This window comes from Pygocentrus nattereri, chromosome 13 (genome assembly GCF_015220715.1).
Source record: "Pygocentrus nattereri isolate fPygNat1 chromosome 13, fPygNat1.pri, whole genome shotgun sequence".
Classification (NCBI taxonomy): Eukaryota; Metazoa; Chordata; class Actinopteri; order Characiformes; family Serrasalmidae; genus Pygocentrus; species Pygocentrus nattereri.
Genome location: NC_051223.1, coordinates 27,979,103 through 27,998,522, shown reverse-complemented (window position 1 = coordinate 27,998,522; position 19,420 = coordinate 27,979,103). Strand labels below are relative to the sequence as shown.

General features: G+C 40.6%; 2 protein-coding genes across 2 annotated transcripts; both read left to right on the top strand.

Annotated features, from left to right (window-relative positions):
• The first annotated feature begins 482 nt into the window (after positions 1-482).
• kcng3 (potassium voltage-gated channel, subfamily G, member 3) lies at positions 483-9,138 on the top strand. Its single transcript, XM_017703121.2, has 2 exons — positions 483-1,560; positions 8,202-9,138. Exons 1-2 carry the CDS (start codon positions 941-943, stop codon positions 8,845-8,847), a joined length of 1,266 nt encoding a protein of 421 aa, XP_017558610.1. The 5' UTR covers positions 483-940; the 3' UTR covers positions 8,848-9,138.
• A 5,899-nt stretch (positions 9,139-15,037) lies between these two features.
• On the top strand, positions 15,038-18,886 carry LOC108429329 (cytochrome c oxidase subunit 7A-related protein, mitochondrial). Its single transcript, XM_017701002.2, has 3 exons — positions 15,038-15,195; positions 17,265-17,399; positions 17,481-18,886. Exons 1-3 carry the CDS (start codon positions 15,124-15,126, stop codon positions 17,619-17,621), a joined length of 348 nt encoding a protein of 115 aa, XP_017556491.1. The 5' UTR covers positions 15,038-15,123; the 3' UTR covers positions 17,622-18,886.
• The last annotated feature ends 534 nt before the right edge of the window (positions 18,887-19,420 follow it).

Sequence of the window (19,420 nt, the reverse complement as noted above, 5' to 3'; positions counted from 1 at the left end):
GACAGAAGAAATATAAAGGATGCATTAGCAAACTTGTTCAACGAAATTTAACCCCAAACTCATGAAGTCAGAAAAGTAGGGATGGACACTATCACCAGTGTTTACTTCAGTAATACCGAGACTAAAGTCCTAAGCCATCCAGTTACTTTAAGAGGTCTTATTATGCACTTAAAAAGTGAACTAAACTTTCCAGTCAGAACCTGTTTCAGCCCATTCACTAACTTGTTATAAAAGCGTGCTCCTCAAGAAATAACAGGTGTTAAAATGATTAAAACAACCTAATGTTAGGCTAATATCACGAATGCTTGAGTGTGTGTTCCTTTCCCACAAACTCATTTTCGACCTTTTTCTGTTTACTTCATTGCTACATTGGTCTGTTTTCACGTTTTCTGTCTATTCACTTAGATTAAAATTATGGTATATTTACTGGTTAAAGAAAAAAGAAACTTCGACTTCTGTATTGTTACGTAAGGATCGATCGTGAAAATGAAACGGAACCAGAGGTATCAATACAGTATCGATCAGCCCTCCCCTGCGGAAAAGCACCAGCGTGGCCGGCCACGCGTGCGTAACAGTGCGTAAAGGGACTGGAGTCTCGCCGGCGTGACATCACCGTACGAACTGCCCCTTCAGGGGGGCTGGAGTTCAGACGAGGAGGCAACTCGCAGCAGCTAGTTGTGCTGCTCCTCCTGGTAGCAAACTCGCAGCAGCGGCTTCAGCTCAACGTTCTGGGATACGCACGGACAAACACAGCCACAGTAGTGCGTGCAGGAGCCTCCCGCGCAACGCAGCGCGCAAACAGCGCTCTCCAGATTGCGCAAAAAAGAGCTATGCTTGGCCAAGACACTTCGCGCTTTTTCACCTAAACACAGGTGAACAGCTATTGCGCCCCGCTCCTCCTCCCCTCCTCCCCCTTCTCCTCCTCTTCGTGGAGCAGAAGATGAAGTTTGGCAAGAACATCTGTATTCTAAACGTCGGCGGCACCAAGTACGCCTTCACGCGGGAGGTGATCCGGGACTTTCCCCTGCGTCGGGTGAGCCGGCTGCACAGCTGCTCGTCCGAGAAGGAGGTGCTGGAGGTGTGCGACGACTACGACCGTGAGAGGAACGAGTTTTTCTTCGACAGACACTCGGAGGCGTTCGTTTTCATCATGCTGTACGTGCGCTCCGGGAAGCTGCGCTTCGTGCCGCGGATGTGCGAGCTGTCCTTCTACAACGAGATGCTCTACTGGGGTCTCGAGAGCTCGCACCTGGAGTTCTGCTGCCAGCGACGCCTGGACGACAGGATGTCCGACACGTACACGTGCTTCTCCGAGGAGGAGCTGATGGGCGCGGACGAGGAAGAGGCCCGGCGCGCGGAGGCGGCGGAGGACGAGGCGGAGGAGACGCGCTCCTGGCTGGCCAGGATGAGGAGGACCTTCGAGGAGCCCGCGTCCTCCGTGGCGGCACAGGTGCTCGCCTCCGTCTCCGTCATCTTCGTCATCATCTCCATGGTCATCCTGTGCGCGAGCACGCTGCCCGACTGGGACACGGCGAAAAATAATACGGTGGAGGAGCACAGGTGAGTAGACAGGACAGGAGTATACGATGAGCGTGCGAGCGTGTGTTGGCTGTGTGCTTGGAAGTTTTTGCTCTGGGTAGTTTGCAGCATGGCGCCTGCCATCCACACTTATATTTCCAAAATACGTAATGATGCCGAGGCTCTTGTTGAACAACAGGCAACGAGTCAAGTTTCAGAAAGTGTTCACTACTTTATTGTACAAATAATACAAGCATGAAGTAGAGCTGTGTGAGGATCCGGGGCCCCCTGCCTTAGTTAACAGCGTGGCACCTGCTGGCCATTCATATTCATTGACAAAACGTTGAGTTTAGCCGCCGCTGAGCATAAATGTGAGGTAGCCTGATGATACAGCAGATTCAACCTCTCTCAGCCTTCATTCTGTATTTAGTAATCCTGATTGAAGTGATGTGACCACTTCACCTGAACGGTGCCCTCTCAGCCATTTGGTCCCATTTAGACTCCTTTCACGGTTTTTGCGTTTATCTTGAGAGAGAAGCAGCTAAAGCAGTTAATAATCTGGATATGAGGTGTTACGGCGAATCATAAGCAGCCTTGGAACAGAATCTCTCTCTCCCTCTCTCTCTCTCTCTCTCTCTCTCTGTCTGTGTGTCTTTCTCTCTCTCTCTCTCTCTCTCTCTCTCTCTCTCTCTCTCTCTCTCTCTCTCTCTCTCTCTCTGTCTGTGTGTCTTTCTCTCTCTCTCTCTCTCTCTCTCTGTCTGTGTGTCTTTCTCTCTCTCTCTCTCTCTCTCTCTGTCTGTGTGTCTTTCTCTCTCTCTCTCTCTCCCACACACCCCCCCCCCCTCTCTCTCTCTCTCTCTCATGTCTCGTCTTTGTGTCCATGTTTGTGCCCCAGATTATGACATGTTCTGGTTTATTTTACAGACGCCCACACTTTCATCTTTCCTCTCCCCTTCTCTGCCTTTCCGAGGTGATGGGACTGTATAAAACACAATGTAAAGTCCAGATTCAGAGTTAACAAAAATGTATTACAGAGAATAAAAGTTCACTTTACTCCCAGTTCAGTCTGTGTGTCTGCAGGAGAGCTAAAAGCTGCTGGAAGCGCAATAGATTTTGTTTATTAATCAACTTGCGCAGTGTTTTGACTCTAATGTGCAGTTCATATGCCACAATCTGAGGAAGAGTAACGGGCAAGTTTTAAATTCGGCCCGCAGTCATTTACGACACTGGGAAACGATCTGGACGATCCTCATTTTTTCAGAGCCTGTTTGAGGAAGGGCTTCCGTGAGCACAGGGAAAAAATCTAACTGTAAAGCCTACATCATCTGTAAGAGCTGATAATAGTCAATTAGCCATTGTCAGTAAAAGGTTCTATTCTGATCGTAATGAAGTCTCCCTCTGTCCGATAGGGGTCACTGCAAATCGTTCGTGAGAAACCGTGATATGACAATAGATAAAATAACAGAAAAAAGATTACTGGTGCTTGAAACATTACATTAGAAAGCATGTTATGCGCATATATATATATATATATATATATATATATATATATATATATATATATATATATATATATATATATATATATATACACACAATACACATATAAATGCAAAAGTTTGGACATCTCCTTTTGTCTTGAGAAGTTACACAATATCTGCATGAAATAAAATTCAATATGACATGTTTCTACAAATCCTTATTCAAGATTACTGTTTATTTATTTGAATTTAATAATTAAAAATAACTAAACATAAAGTGTAACCCGTGCACAATTTAGACACCCTTTCAATTGATTGTCTGTTTGTGTGTGTGTGTGCGTGCAAAAGTCAGAGAAAACTCTCATTTCTTTCTCACCAATGTCACAACAAAAGAGATTTTGTATAAATAAATAACATTTTTCATTATTTATTGCATCTACTATCCATAAAAGAATCTTCTTTTCAGTTTTTCAAAGAAATCTGTAGAGAAATTCTACCAGTCATCCACAGTTCAGTCTTACACACTCAGAAAAGATGGTTCTTCAAAGGTTCTTTAATAAAGATAATGGTTCTACATAGCACCAAAAAGGGTTCTTCTGTTGTTACAAGCTTGACATCGTAACAATAGAAGAATCCTTTTTGGTGCTGTATAGAACTCTTTTCAAAAAGGTTCTATATAGCACATTGTTCAACAATCTGAAGACCGCTTTCACAATGCCAAGAACCCTTTAGTCATGCAACAGGTTCTTTGAGTGTTCATTGTTCTATATAGAACCATTTTCTTTACTAAAGAACACTTTTTTCTTTTTTCTTTACTAAAGAACCACCTTTTTAAAGAACGTAGACACTGGTCGCATTATTCACTGATTTGGAGTCCAGGTAATCCCAAACACTTACAGTGATGTTGAAATTTACAAAGCTTCTTTTTTTTGTCTCTTTCCTTTTGTGAATAATGGCTTTTTGCACATCCTTTCATCCTCCTGTAGTGCTGAATCATATTCTTACAAGGAGGGATGGATAGAAACACCTGTGGATTTTTATGATCTGCATCTGATTTTTTTACTTATTATCTTCTGACATTAATTTTCTTTCTCATTCCTTATGCAAATAGATTACCACATGCCTTCAGAATTATCTCCTGAAATATGATTAGCTTGTTCTTAAAGATCGTTTTGACTAGGAAATAAGTAAATTAAGGTTGGGCTCTGACTTTTGCACAGTGCTCTCTCTCTCTCTCTCTCTCTCTCTCTCTCTCTCTCTCTCTCTCTCTCTCTCTCTATATATATATATATATATATATATATATATATATATATATATATATATATATATATATATATATATATATATAAAAATATATATATATATATATATATATATATATATATATATATATATATATATATATATATATATATATATATATATATAGTGTGTGTGTGGGGGGACATTGTGTAAAACATAAAAACAGAATACAATGATTTGAAAATCCTTTTCATCCTGTATTCAATTGAATACACTACAAAGACAAGATATTCAATGTTCAAATGGCTAAACTTTATTGTTTTTTGTATTGTATTGTCATCGTGAATTTGATGCCTGCAACACATTCCGAAGAAGTTGGGACAGGGGCATGTTTACCACTGTGTTACATCACCTTTCCTTTTAACAACATTCAGTAAGCGTTTGGGAACTGAAGACACTAGTTGTTGAAGCTTTGTAGGTGGAATTCTTTCCCATTTTTGCTTGATGTACAACTTCAGTTGCTCAACAGTCCGGGGTCTCCGTTGTCGTATTTTGCGCTTTATAATGCGCCACACATTTTCAGTGGGAGACAGGTCTGGACTGCAGGCAGGCCAGTTTAGTAACCGCACTCTTTTACTACGAAGCCACGCTGTTGTAACACATGCAGAATGTGGCTTGGCATTGTCTTGCTGAAATAAGCAGGGACGTTCCTGAAAAAGACGTTGCTTAGATGGCAGTATATTTTGCTCCAAAACCAGTATGTAAGTTTCAGTATTAATGGTGCCTTCACAGATGTGCAAGTTACCCATGTCTAACCCATGTGGCACTAACACACCCCCACACCATCAGTGATGCTGGCTTTTGAATTTTGCACTGATAACAATCCAGACAGTCCTTTTTCTCTTTGGCCCGGAGGACGCGACATCCATGATTTCCAAAAACAATTTGAAATGTGGACTCGTCAGACCACAGGACACTTCCCTAAATTCCTTGCAATTGCACATTGAGAAACGTTGTTCTTAAACTGTTGGACTATTTGCTCACGCAGTTGTTCACAGAGTGGTACCTTACTCCATCCTTGCTTGTGAACGACTGAGCCTTTCAGGGATGCTCCCTTTTTACCCAATCATGACACTCACCTGTTTCCAATTAACCTGTTCACCTGTGAAATGTTCCAAACAGGTGTTTTTTGAGCATTCCTCAACTTTCCCAGTCTTTTGTTGCCCCTGTCTCAACTTCTTTGGAACGTGTTGCAGGCATCAAATTCAAAATGAGTGAATATTTGCAAAAAACAATAAAGTTTTGAACATTAAATATCTTGTCTTTGTAGTGTATTCAATTAAATACAGGTTGAAAAGGATTTGCAAATCATTGTATTCTGTTTTTATTTATGATAAATAACGTCCCAACTTCATTGGAATTGGGTTTTTTTTTCACATGCTGTTGTGCAAATGGAATAGACCACAGGTGGAAATTATTGGCATTTTAGGGAGGTCATACAGGCACGTGGGGGCCACACACAATACTGAGCCTCATTTTGACTTGTTTTAAGGACATTACATCAAAGTTGGATCAGCCTGTAGTGTATTTTTCCACTTTAATTTTGTTTGTGACTCCAAAGCCAGGCCTCCATTGGTTAATAAATTTGATTTCCATTGATGATTTTTGTGTGATTTTGTTGTCAGCACATTCAAGTGTGTACAGAACTAAGTATTCAATGAGAATATTTCATTCATTTAGACCTAGGATTTATTTTTTTTGGGCAGTGTGTGTATACATACATACATACATACATACATACATACATACGTGTGTGTGCATCACCATCAAGGAAAGCAAACACATGCTGGTTTTGTTTGTTTGAGAAATGCATTTGAATTACAGCAGCATTAGTGCTAATTCGAGGAGCTGGTGCCATTGTTATGGTTTCTTCTTCTATTTTTGTGCCCATTACTTGCCCATTTATCAGCCATCATCAAGTGATCCATCAGTGCAGCTCATCATAACATGCTAATTGATCCAGCTAAATAAGGGCAGAGGAAAGCATTGATGTCAGACTGAATCCATGAACCAAAGTAACATTATTTTTCTGTTTTAAATGATAAACAGTAAAGGCATACTTCTGAGTACTGGCTGATTTCTATGTAGTGGCTCCAAGATGTGAGTTTCTGGACCATCTTAATAGTTTATCTGATGTATAGTCCAGGATGAAATAAAATGTTACCCTTTTCATTGGCTGATGTTTCTCCTTCATTATTTCCAGCCCTACAACTGCTGGCAAATGTCTCTTTCTACCAGTGTCTGTTGAAATGTTCATGTGTCCTCATGCCTTGTGCATTCTGATTCCATTTCCTTCACAGAGGTCAGGTATGTGTCAATGTATGTTTATGAGGAGCCAGAAAGGGAATAAATTAGAGACATTGAGGTTTGTCATGCATGGGATTCAGAATACTGCCAAAATGCCAGAGACAGATTAATGAGTTCTAAACACATTATCTATATGCTCAGCTGGAATAATTCATGATAAAACAAATAAGCCGAACCCAATAAACATTGGCCCTTGTAATCTTTTAGTTGAGACGTGTGATAAGGAGGATATATTTGCTGTTTTGTCTTCAGTCAGATCTTATAAAGTGTGTTGTTTGTTTTTCTGTTGCTCTGGCATTTGTGAGCAGACTTAAACACACTCATTGTGAAAACATCGTCACCACACGCCTCCCCCCTTCCCACAGTAAGGCCTGGTGCTGCTCTCCCTTTAGTGCACCATTCCACCCTGCTTCTGGTCTCTGTCCTTTGTCCTGTGTTTTGTTCTGCAGTTAATGTCAACAGTTCAGTGACCAGTAAATTTGTTCAGTTTGAAAGTCTGAAATGTCAAAAACTCCACATGCTGCCAATTGAGTTAATAAGCTAATAATTCAGCAAAAATATCCCTTGAGCAGCATCAGCCTTTCCTGCTGTTAAGCTGCTCAAGACCCACAGACTGTCAAACAACTATTCACATATCTATCTGCATGAAACCATTTATACTTCTTAAAGTTCCACAGAAGGTAATCAGATTGCATGGTTGCATTCTAAACATTTATAAATGTCTATAATAAGTCAAAAAAGTGTGAAATCACTCAAGTATTTGTAGGACAGTTTCCCAGACATAGATTACAGTGCAAATGGTGACTCACCATTGCAAATGCTTCTTACTGTAAGCTTGGGCTTAAAGGGTAATTCCACCCATTTTTCAGAATTGCACAATGAAGTGAGTAAGATGTAAACAAAGTCATTCAGAGTGGTTTGATGTAAGGTGCATTGGTGCTATGGAAGCTTATTCAGCATCATTTACAGTGGTGATGATAGGAACCAGACAAGAATGAAATGGATACAAATATGCAGCCTGTTTTGTGCATGGTACATGATTTTACAAAACTTTGAGTTAAGGCTTCAGTCTAAAATCGTATTTTAATCTCTTTATTGCAGAGAGGTACATGCAAAATGTAGTAAGGACCTTTACTGTCCAAAACAAAAACATGTTTATTATAATCATCTTTATTTACTTTTATCAACATTACCTATAACAACACAGAACATGTGTAGTTTCACTGGTCATTTTGGATTGTAAATGGCTATATTTGCGTTGTGGACACTGACCCCTGGTTCCTATCACCTATGTACTGTATGAAACCTACTGACTCAGATTTCTTAACAGTGCGACATTTAACATCAGACCTCCCTCAATGTCTGCATCTCAACTATTGAATTACAGAGAAATGTTGAACAATTGGTGTAATTCCCCTTTAATCTAAGTCTGGGAAACTGGCCCCTCACACTTATCTCACTGATCTCATTACTATTATGTATTAGATAAAAGTTTGTGCACACATGATTGGCGCACTTATTGGTGCTTCACAGTCATAGTCATAGTTTACTTACTCTGTGTCTTTTGCTCCCCACTCTTCTCTTTCTCAGGATCATTGAAGCAGTATGCATTGGCTGGTTCACTGCCGAGTGCATAGTGCGTTTCATTGTCTCGCGGGACAAGTGTGAGTTTGTGCGCCGACCTCTGAACATCATTGACCTTCTGGCTATCACACCTTACTACGTGTCAGTTGCCATGACGGCCCTGACAGGGGAGAACCCGCAGCTGCAGCGAGCAGGAGTCACCCTCCGCGTGCTGCGGATGATGCGCATCTTCTGGCTCATTAAGCTAGCGAGGCACTTCCTGGGTCTGCAAACACTGGGGCTGACACTGCGCAGGTGCTACCGCGAGATGGTCATGCTCCTGGTGTTTGTGTGCGTCGCCATGGCAATCTTCAGCGCCCTGGCCCAGCTCCTGGAGCATGGACTGGACCTGGAGACCAGCAATGAGGACTACGCCAGTATCCCGGCAGCCTGTTGGTGGGTTATTATCTCCATGACGACTGTCGGCTATGGAGACATGTATCCCATCACCATGCCGGGGCGCGTGCTGGGTGGCGTGTGTGTCGTGAGTGGCATTGTGCTCCTGGCTCTTCCTATTACCTTTATCTACCACAGCTTTGTGCAGTGCTACCACGAGCTCAAATTCCGCTCAGCACGCTGCGTGCGAAGTCTCTCCGCTGAGTTTCTCAACTGACTGTCAGTTATTGATTTTTCCTGGACCGCTCAGGTCCTTAGCCCAAAACCATTACCCATCACCTGGTCTCTCCTCTTCTGTGCCTTTTGTTTTAAAACCTTGAACAGCCTCCTGAATTATAAGCTAAGCTACATAGAGTAAGGAACACTACTACTTCTGCTATGGAAATGGCTCCTTTCAAATGCAGCATCTTCACATTTTTGACTTATCTGAATATAAATGGTAAAAATTACCTCTAAAAACTGGAATGCCTCTGCTTTATCCATCATGGAAGCAACAGGAGAAAAACGAGAAAAAATTTCCAAGCACACAAAACAATCACAGTCCAAAGGAACTATACGATGCTTGCCAATGTTTGCGTTGTAACCCTGCACAGATGAAAACCAATGAACCTGATCCAAAGAGACAGCATTTCCTGTGTTTGGTGGTGTTCAAAAAGGACAACTGTGGCAACAGCCGGCACCAGATGGCATGGCTGTCTATAAGGGGTGTCTGGCAAGGTTTTCAGGTCTTGACTGTTCTCCAGACCATAGCCGGCCTTTCCTCAAGCGCCCTGGTCTGGCTTCACATTCAGAAACACTCTGTTCCCATGGAGAGATTTCTCCAGCTCGTTAGATCATTAATTCAGTTCAATTTGGCTTTGAAAGCTATCCAAATATGAAGGGCAAAAAGCAAGGGGCAAGAAAGAAGGGCCTAAGGGAAATGGTAGAAATACAGAAATAAAATATTTGAAGAGGCAGATGGGAGCAAAAGAATATGAAAATACAGCTGAGCATAGACCTGGCGGAAACAGTTAGGCATTAAATGTTTATCCTTTCATGGCAGCAAAATGCAGCTGTGTGACTGAAAATAAATCTTGGTCGGTGCAGTCACATTCTGAAGGTTCGCTTCCCTAAGTCCTAGAAACAAAACATCAGCTGCTCTGCTGCACAGGGATGGAGCCACCACCTGGAGCCTATATCTCTGGGAATATGAGTGCGCAAACCAAGAGGTGTTAACTAAATTGATTAGCAAACACCTCACCCACACACTCAGCAGTGGGAGGGCTGTCACTCTCCTCCTCCTTCACTGTAAGTAGAGTGAACACAAAAGCGAGTCACTCTCTTTCACTGGATTGGCTCCTTGTTTGTGCAGTGGTTTAGTGATTCTGAATGAGGTTTAATAACATTCAGCAACCCAGCCAAGCAAAGCTTATGATTATGAGTCACAACATATTTTTAGGGCAGTATGAGTAGAAAACAATTAAAAACATTTAATGAAAAGATTGCACCTGTAGATTTGTTTACTTGATGATATCAAACACATTGCGAGAAGGAAATCTAAGAATGAGTGCCTCAAGAAGGGTCTTCTCTTCTTAATGCCACAAGTAGTGGTTTGTGTTTAGCTTTAACTGTCATACTTATGCAGGAAACCCTTATCAGTGTTGTACAGTAGCTTGGTGAGTGATGACATAATACAATGTACATTGTAACTAATATTAATTGTAAAGAAACGGGAGAAAAGGCTTGTCCTGCATCAGTATGGTGTAGTTAATGTTAAGCATTCCCACCACATTCCATCTTTACATATTTCAGGCTGCTTTATAACTGTGAAGCTATGAGTATTGCAAAAGTGTAATTAAATGCTCCCTGTGGCTGCTTATGTAGATAATCACAGGTAAAGATGAAAAAAATTTTAAAAGTGTGCATACATGTCTTCTACCATTTAAAACATTTGTACAAATATTTTATATTTAGGCAACATTTTTGGCAAGCTTTATTGTAAAAGATTTCAACATAAAAGAAAATAAAGTGATGCTTATTGATTTGTATGATATATGTCAGTTCTTCCACTTTCTGCTTTGACCTTAGACACTTAAACACTTTCAACTCCCACTCAGAATGGGCATTTTATCCACATGATTCATGTGACAGGCCTTATAAAACAAAAAGAGAAACATATGAACATTCCAGTGTAGTGTATGTGTTACAGTTCATATTATTAGCGAATATGTTCATATATGCAAACCATTTTAAGCCTAAAATGAACATATTCATTCATATGATTAGTTAGACATTAGTGTTCATTTAAGACTTTGCTGTCTTAAATTTAAGAGTTTGCTGTGCAAATTATTACAGAAATTCATGAATTGCAAAGCATATGGAAATATTTGAATTAGCAAATGTGAACAATATTTGTGTAAATAGATGTAATATGTATTAGACAATATATTTAGCTGTCACTTAGCCTATACATTAATATCATCCACATCTAAACCTATAATATGTATGTAAAAGTATAAGCTGCCAAGCTGTGAGCAAATTAATCTGGTTACTCTCTTATTACACACCCATGGTATAACACAAGCAGTGTGACTCAGAAAACTGCAGTGGACCTTTTTAGCACTTACAGTCCTCCTTAGTACATCAGTATATGAAATAAAGGCTGTACATTTGTATTATTTTGCTTTTGGGATCCTTTTGGTCTAAACTACAGGCTTGAAAGTGAAGGGTGTGAGCAACAGCCAAGTAGTATACATTACATGGACAAAAGTATTGGGTCACCTACACATTACACCTACAGGCGCTTTTATGACATCCCATTCTAAATCCATATGCATGAATATGGAGTTGTTCTCCCTTTTGCAGCTATAACACCTTCAACTTTTTTGGGCAGGTTTTCTAAAATAATTTGGAGTGTGTCTGTGGAAATTTTTGCCCATTCATCCAGAGCATTTGTGAGGTCAGACAGTGATGTTGGACGAGAGGGCCTGACTCACAACAGTTCAACATATAGTTTATATAGTTCAGAAACAAACAGTCCCAAAGGTGTTGCTAAGGTACCTAAATGTTTCCACTTTTCAATACCACTCACAGTTAATTATGGAATGTCTCGGAGGGAAGAAATTTCGCAAACCGATTTGTTGCAATGGTGGCTTCCTATTACAGTACCCTGCTCTTCAGTGAGGTCTTTAGAACGACCCATTCTTTCACAAATGGTTGTAAAAGCAGACTGCACAGATAGGTGCTTGATTGTATATGCCTGTGGCAATGGGATTGAATGAAACCCCTGAATTCAATGAATAAGAGGTACATCCCAATGCTTTTGTCCACATAGCACATGTTCTGAAACAACAGAATGAAATGACCTCCCACCATCAAAAAAAATTAATAATAATTCACAGTCGTCTGTGTTTCACTTTAACTCTCATACCATTAGACCTCTGAAGATGTGTGTCATTCTATTTTTGGCAATGTGTCCATATTGGAAACTTACGTTCCACATAGACTGTGGGAGAAGTGATGGGGTTTTTGAAAATTTTGCTATTATGACCTGTGGTAAACAAAACGGTTCCAAATCATATATGTTTTGTCCTACAAACATTTTCCTCCAGAAATTCAGCGGATTATCTGAGCTACGAGATACCATAGCAGTTGTAAATAATGCTAATTGTAGGTTACAAGCCAGCTACCACTCCTGTGTGTTAAAATGTCATAGCTGATATTGAGTATGATCACATAACATTAAATAACTTACTCTCTGTTGGCTGCTGCTGCCAGGACAACTTACATTTGACAAATCCTGCTGGTTTATGTCAGGTGTTTTGATGAGGCTCCCATTCTTCTGTGCAGTATTAGCTTGCATAAAGCAGTATGTGTATGTTTGATCCTTAACAACCTCATATTTCTTAGGATCTGATAAACATATTGAGTTTGGGACATTTTTGCTTGCCACAGGCTGCAATAGCACCAATTTGTGAAAATGCCCTTCTTACCAATTGGTAAAACTGTTTAGAGTTCCTAATATGGGCATGATGCTGACTACAGAGTGATGACACAACTTTTGAAATCTATGCAGGAAATATTATGAATACTGTGAATAAGTGCTTGGTAAGTTGTGACAAGGTGCAGTGTAACAAATGTAAAATATAAAAGAAAATATAGGATTGTCCTGCATACAGTGCCTTGTGAAAGTATTCACCCCCTTGGCTTTTTACCTATTTTGTCACATTACAACCTGTATTTAAATGTTTTTTTAATCTGAATTGTTTGTGGTGCATCTGCACAAAATAGTCTAAGTAGGTGAAGTGAAATTAAAAAAATATATTTTAAAAAAATCTTTGGAAATAAAAAACTGAAAATTGGCATGTGCATATGTATTCACCCCCTTTGCTACGAAGCCCCTAAAAAGTTGTAATGCAACCAATTACCTTCAGAAGTCACATGCTTAGTCACATGCTAAGTCCACCTGTGTGCAATCTAACTCCTAGCTACAACTCCATTAAGCAAAAGGCCCCCCTAACCAAACAACACCATGAAGACCAAGGAGACCTCCAAACAAGTCAGGGACAAAGTTGCTGAGAAGTACGAGTCAGGGTTGGGTTATAAAAAAATTCCAAATCTCTGATGATCCCCTGGAGCACCATCAAATCCATTATCATCAAATGGAAAGAACATGGTACCGTAACAAACCTGCCAAGAGAGGGCTGCCCACAAAAACTCTCAGACCAGGTAAGGAGGGCAGTAATCAGAGAGACAGCACAGAGACCAAAGGTAACCCTGAAGGAGCTGCAGAGTTCCCAAGCAGAGACTGCAGTATCTGTCCATATGACCATAATAAGCCACAGATATAGAGTAAACATACAGAGTGTACATAAGTACACTCCACAGAGCTGGGCTTTATGGAAGAGTGGCCAGAAAAAAGCCTACATACAGACAAACAAACCTAGGAAGGCGTTTTGAGTTTGCCGAAAGGCATGTGGGAGACTTCACAAATGTGTGGTGCTCTTGTCAGATGAGACCAAAATTGAACTTTTTGGCTACCAAGGAAAATGTTATGTCTGGCGCAAAACCAACACATCCATCCATCCATCCATTTTCTAAGCCGCTTCTCCGTCAGGGTCGCAGGGGGATGCTGGAGCCTATCCCAGCAGTCTTCGGGCGAAAGGCAGGACTCTGGACAGGTCGCCAGTCCATCGCAGGGCAGACAGACAGACACTCACACACCTAGGGGCAATTTAGCATGTCCAATTGGCCTGACTGCATGTCTTTGGACTGTGGGAGGAAACCGGAGAACCCGGAGGAAACCCACGCAGACACGGGGAGAACATGCAAACTCCACACAGAGAGGACCCCAGTCGCCCGGCCGGGGAATCGAACCCAGGCCCTCCTCGCTATGAGGCGACAGCGCTACCCACCACGCCACCGTGCCACCAACACATCTCATCACCCCAAGAACACCATACCCACAGTGAAACATGGTGGTAGTAGTATCATGCTGTGGGGATGTTTTTCAGCAGCAGGGACTGGGAAACTGGTCCGGGTCGACAGGAAGATGGATGGTGCTAAATACAGGGATATTCTTGAGCAAAACCTGTTTTGGTCCATCAGTGATTTGAGATTGGGACGGAGGTTCACCTTCCATCAGGACAATGACCCAAAGCATACTGCTAAAGCAACACTTGAGTGGTTTAAGGGGAAATGTGTAAAAGTATTGGAATGGCCTAGTCAAAGCCCAGACCTTAATCCAGTTGAGAATCTGTGATCAGATTTGAAGATTGCTGTTCACCAGATGAAACCATCTAACTTGAAGGAGCTGGAGCAGTTTTGCCTTGAGAAATGGGCAAAAATCTCAATGGCAAGATGTGGCAAGCCTACAGACTTATCCAAAGTGACTTGCAGCTGTAATTGCTGCAAAAGGTGGCTCTACAAAGTACTGACATTAGGGGGTGAATAGTTATGCACACTGAAGTTTTGTTATTTTGTCATTTGTTTGCTTCACAATAATAAAAAAAAATCAAACGTTCAAAGTTGTAGGCACGTTCTGTAAATGATGCAAACCCTCAAATAATCCATTTTAATTCCAGGTTGTGAGGTAGCAAAACCTGAAATGCCAAGGGGGTGACCACTTTTGCAAGGCACTGTAAGTATGGTCTTATTTTCAAGCATCCCCCTGATCTGTTTATTTGCTAATATTGCTTTGTATGGCGCTATGGGTCTTGTGAAAGTAGGGTTAGAATGGTAGTAAGTATGGTAGAACATTACAGGAAAATGTGAAGTCACTAAGTTTGTTGCGTAAAAAAGTACCGACTTTCTTTCTCTTTGGTAGCCACTCTTCACTTCCGAGGGAGTAATTATTTCAGTAAAATGATGCTTTTGTGTGAGGACAGTTTGTCTCCTTTACACTACAGTTGATCGTTGCGTCAACATCCTGAGATGGACGTGCGTGACGTCATGTTCTCGCGTTGACTCCTCCAGCTGAAGGAGAAGCCGGTGAGCAGCGTGTCCAGCTCAGAAAATGTATTACAAATTCAGCAGTTTCACCCAGAGACTAACGGGCACTGTACTGTCTACAGCATACAGCCCACAGGTATGTTGTTAAAGGAAATCTCTTTATGAAAGAAAATAGTGAAATAGTCTGATGACCTTCATCTCTGCTGGTCGTAATGGAAGTAAGTTAGCTAACCTGGCTAGCCAGCAAGCTCGGTGTCGTGAGCTGGATCTTCAGCTCATTAACGTCACTCCGGTGAAGCGTCCTCTCTTTACTCGTTACTGTTTGTAGGATGTGGTTATGGAGGAAAGCTCGATTAGGATGCAAGTTATGAGTTTCATCCACCACTTTTACAAAGTGAAATAAGCGTTGCTACAATCATATAATTGTGGTTGGATCTAATGTTGGTTAACGCTAGGTTTTCTAGGTGTTTCTAAAGTGAGACAACTGACATTTGATTGTAATGACTGACAGTGGAGGCTTTCTGCCTTAGACTTAAAGGGCAGTTCTTTTAGACTAGGAAGGGATTAGTGCTAGATAAAGGCTAACATCTCAGACTGAGACTGGAAGCATGTCTTTAATCGGTCATTTCATCAGCATGCTTCCTGTCCATTAGATTTCTTTGGGCTCCCTTCTGTCAATATAATCCATCTTTGCTGATAAATGATCTTCACATCAATGATGAATGCCACAGACATAAACCTGATTATAGGTTTATAGCAACCTCAATTATATGATGGTGGGAATGCTTATTTCACTTTGTAAAGGTGGTGGATGAAACTCCTAACGACCTTGGGTTTGTGAAAGACGCTATATAAATGTATTATTATTATTAATAATAATAATAATAATAATAACTTGAATCCTAATCGAGCTTTCTTCCATAACTACATACTACCAACAGTAATGAGTAAAGAGAGGACGCTTCACCGGAGTGACGTTAATGAGCTGAAGATCCAGCTCACGACACCACGCTTTCTGGCTAGCCAACTTCCTGAAGTTTAGGACTTCTGTACTAAACTATTCAAACTAGCCAAACAACTGAATATAACCTATTACATTATAGGAAAGTCTGCCCACTTACTTGGTGGTGGTCTTATCAATGCCCCCAGGCTGTCTAGTCATCCAAGACCAGGAACCCATTTACTTTAATGGGTAGATAGAGGCCCAATTTTCATTTATTTTTACCCCTACCCCTTGTTTGAGTGTCCCCTTGCCCTTTGAAACAGAGTTATAAGGTGTAGTGGTTCAAGTCTTCCCCCACAAAAATGGGACCCCTCAAACAAAGGAGCATTACTTCATTAACAGGCTACTAATGCTGCTCTGTAGGCAAGCCTTCCACTCTGCTGTGATGGCAGAGGCCAGTAAAGTTCAGCAACTTCGCTGCTGGTCCTTAGTTACATTTTTGGGAATGTATACTTTCACATTCTTCGGTGATATGATGGTAAAGTCAGCTATTTGCCATCTTCTTGTTAGAACTTTCCCGTTCCACTTTAAATGGTGCAGCAGTTCTGACCCCATTTAAGGTGGAACAGGAAATTTACTTGGCTAGCTTCCTGAAACATCAGCATACTATAAATGTTTATTTATGCTTGTTATAAAAAAAAAGGGCCATAATACATTGAAACATTAAGATTATGCAATGGTTATTGTAATTCTTTCATGGGAAAACTCTCCTTTTAGTTTCTTTGGTCTGCTTTTTTTTCTTTTCATAACTGTTAGGGCCACATAGCCATAACTGTTAGGGCCACATAGCCCTACTCCTGTGTCAACAAAAATCGGGACACCCTACCGCTAGACATGAACCCCCAAAATGGAGGGGTAAGTGGTATGAGCAAGGGGCATTGGGATTGGGCCTTATAAACCCAAAACTGATGGCCAGGCTAATATGTAAAAGCATATTTGGTATCGCTGGTAAAATCTGACAAGTCATGTAAATAGTTGGTGGTCTTTTGTGTCAATGTAGTTTTCAGGTGGTTCTGGCATCTTTGCATGAGCATTTCTCCCTTATGCCTTTACTAATGAGGCATTTGCCCCTTTTTATTGAAGGGTGTTACTTTCCATAATACACCCACAACGTTGAGCATTATGAGCTGCCCATTGCATGTTTCAACCAGCACACCATGTCCTCTATTTATAATGTCTCTGATATAACCATTTTCTTACAGGGCTTGAGGCCTAATGTACCCTCTGAGGCCCCTACTATGATCTTTGCAACCCCAACAAAAATTGTTTCTGAGTCAGGAGCTTCTCTAGAGTACATGGGTGCCAACAAGGTGCCTGACCTTCAGAAGATATTTCAGGTATGTCCATTAAAACAGTATTTAAAGTTACTGGACAGATGCACATTTTGTTCAGTATGGGGTTAAGTGTTCTCTCTTTAGTCCTCAGATGGGGTTCCAGTGCACCTTAAACGGGGTGTTCCTGATCGGCTTCTGTACAGGACCACCATGGCCCTGACGATCGGTGGTGCTCTCTACTGCCTAGTGGCCCTCTACATAGCTGCACAGCCCAAGAATAAATGAACACCACCTGCCCAGCCTCCCACATCAGTATTCATGAACTTTACAGATTGTAATGTATTTCTGTAATATATTTATCATCTCAGTGATGTTGGCAGTGGGAAGGACTGTCAACCTCTTTTTTTTTTTTTTTTTTTCCGCACTAATGGTAAACAGCCCTGGTGTGCCAAGAGGGGAAAAAAAAACATCTGTTAATATAAAGGGACTTTTTTTTAATGCATCACTAATCAGGTTTTGCAAGATGTATTTAACTGTACTGTGAAGCATACATGAAATTGATTTTAAGTTTTAGTATAACAGCTTTTACCTCCATTGATCTGTCTGAAATTCCAGCATCCAGCATTTAAATTCTCTTTAGACAGTAGTGCTGTCTAGCCCAGACTAGATTTAAGCCTGATGTTATGTAGTAGTGTCAGTAATGGATTCTAGTCCATTTGAGACTGCAGAGAGTTCTGGCAGGTAAGATGGAGTGCAAAAGGGTTGGGTCGCATCTTGTGGCAGTGTTGGTTGGTGCTGCATTGTAATGCACTTAAGCTTCAGTATTTTCACTGTGAATCACAGTACTTCATAAAGTGACTATGCTAAATGAAAGGTAAATATTGTGTATAATAAGTGCAAAAGTGGCCCTGACTGCTTTTTAGAAACATGTTCACTTCTTGGGGTAATACCATCTGGCATTATGTGCTTCTGTGGCTTGATCATGTTAATTATGTGATTTTACACTATATTTAGTGGTCCTCATATGCTGTTACCCTTCTCACATTTACTGAAGCAGTGATGCTCCTACAGCTGGCACTTGTTTTAGAGGCAGTCTGGTCTCTCACATGGAGCTTGTTTGGGATCTGTAGAGATGTATGTTTGATTTACAAAAGAAATAATAAATATGAGAAATGAAAAATGTGGCCTTAGCAGTTTGAATGCTTCAGGTTTCCCTAGATTTGCTTGCTAAGTAATTAACCCTTTAAATCCTGATGACTTGTATGTTGATCCATATTTTAGTTCCTCACTCTTATAACTATATAAACTTTCAAATTAGTTTCACAGTTTGATAGTTAATGGTGGTGGTAGTAGTTGAATAGTATGCCTAGAGGTAAAGTGGCTAAAGTCCAATTTCTACAAAATTCAGTAGCTAAGATGTAAGCAAAATCACTGTTTTGATGTGAAATGGTACTTTGTGGAGAAACACTCAGATTTGCTTACAGTGGTGTTCTTAGGGGTCATTATTTCTACAGCAAAAATAAAGCTACTTTATTTGCTATTTTAAATGACCAACCACCAGTTGTCTGAGTTTTTATATGTGACTAATGGTATATTGGTGGTAAATCCAATATATACATTTTCTATGAGGAATATTTTGCCTTACAAGACTCTTGCTGTTGAAAATCCATATCACAAATCTATCTTTAAACTGTCTCCAGCATATGGCAGTGAATGTGTGGTGGTTTTTAAAATCAAACAATTTGGGAATGTGGTTCCTGTCACTATTATTGTGAACAGTTCTTACTCCAAGTTTCTCAAGAATGGCACATTTCACATCAAGTCACTTGCATTTGTCTTAACCATCTAATTATGTAAAAATTTTGAAAATTCTTTAGAATTGCCCTTTAAGCCTTAGATAGACAGAATGACAGTTAATTTACTTGCTTTTTTTTTTTTTTTTTTTTTTTAATGAAAAGTACCTCTAGATTGAAAGTGTTTTTATTTATATATAGTTTCCTAAGTTGCTGAAGATGCTTTTGACTGAGCCTCTGACTCTGCCCCTCTCGTTGTTCACATGGCAACAAGAATTTGAAACATGCTTG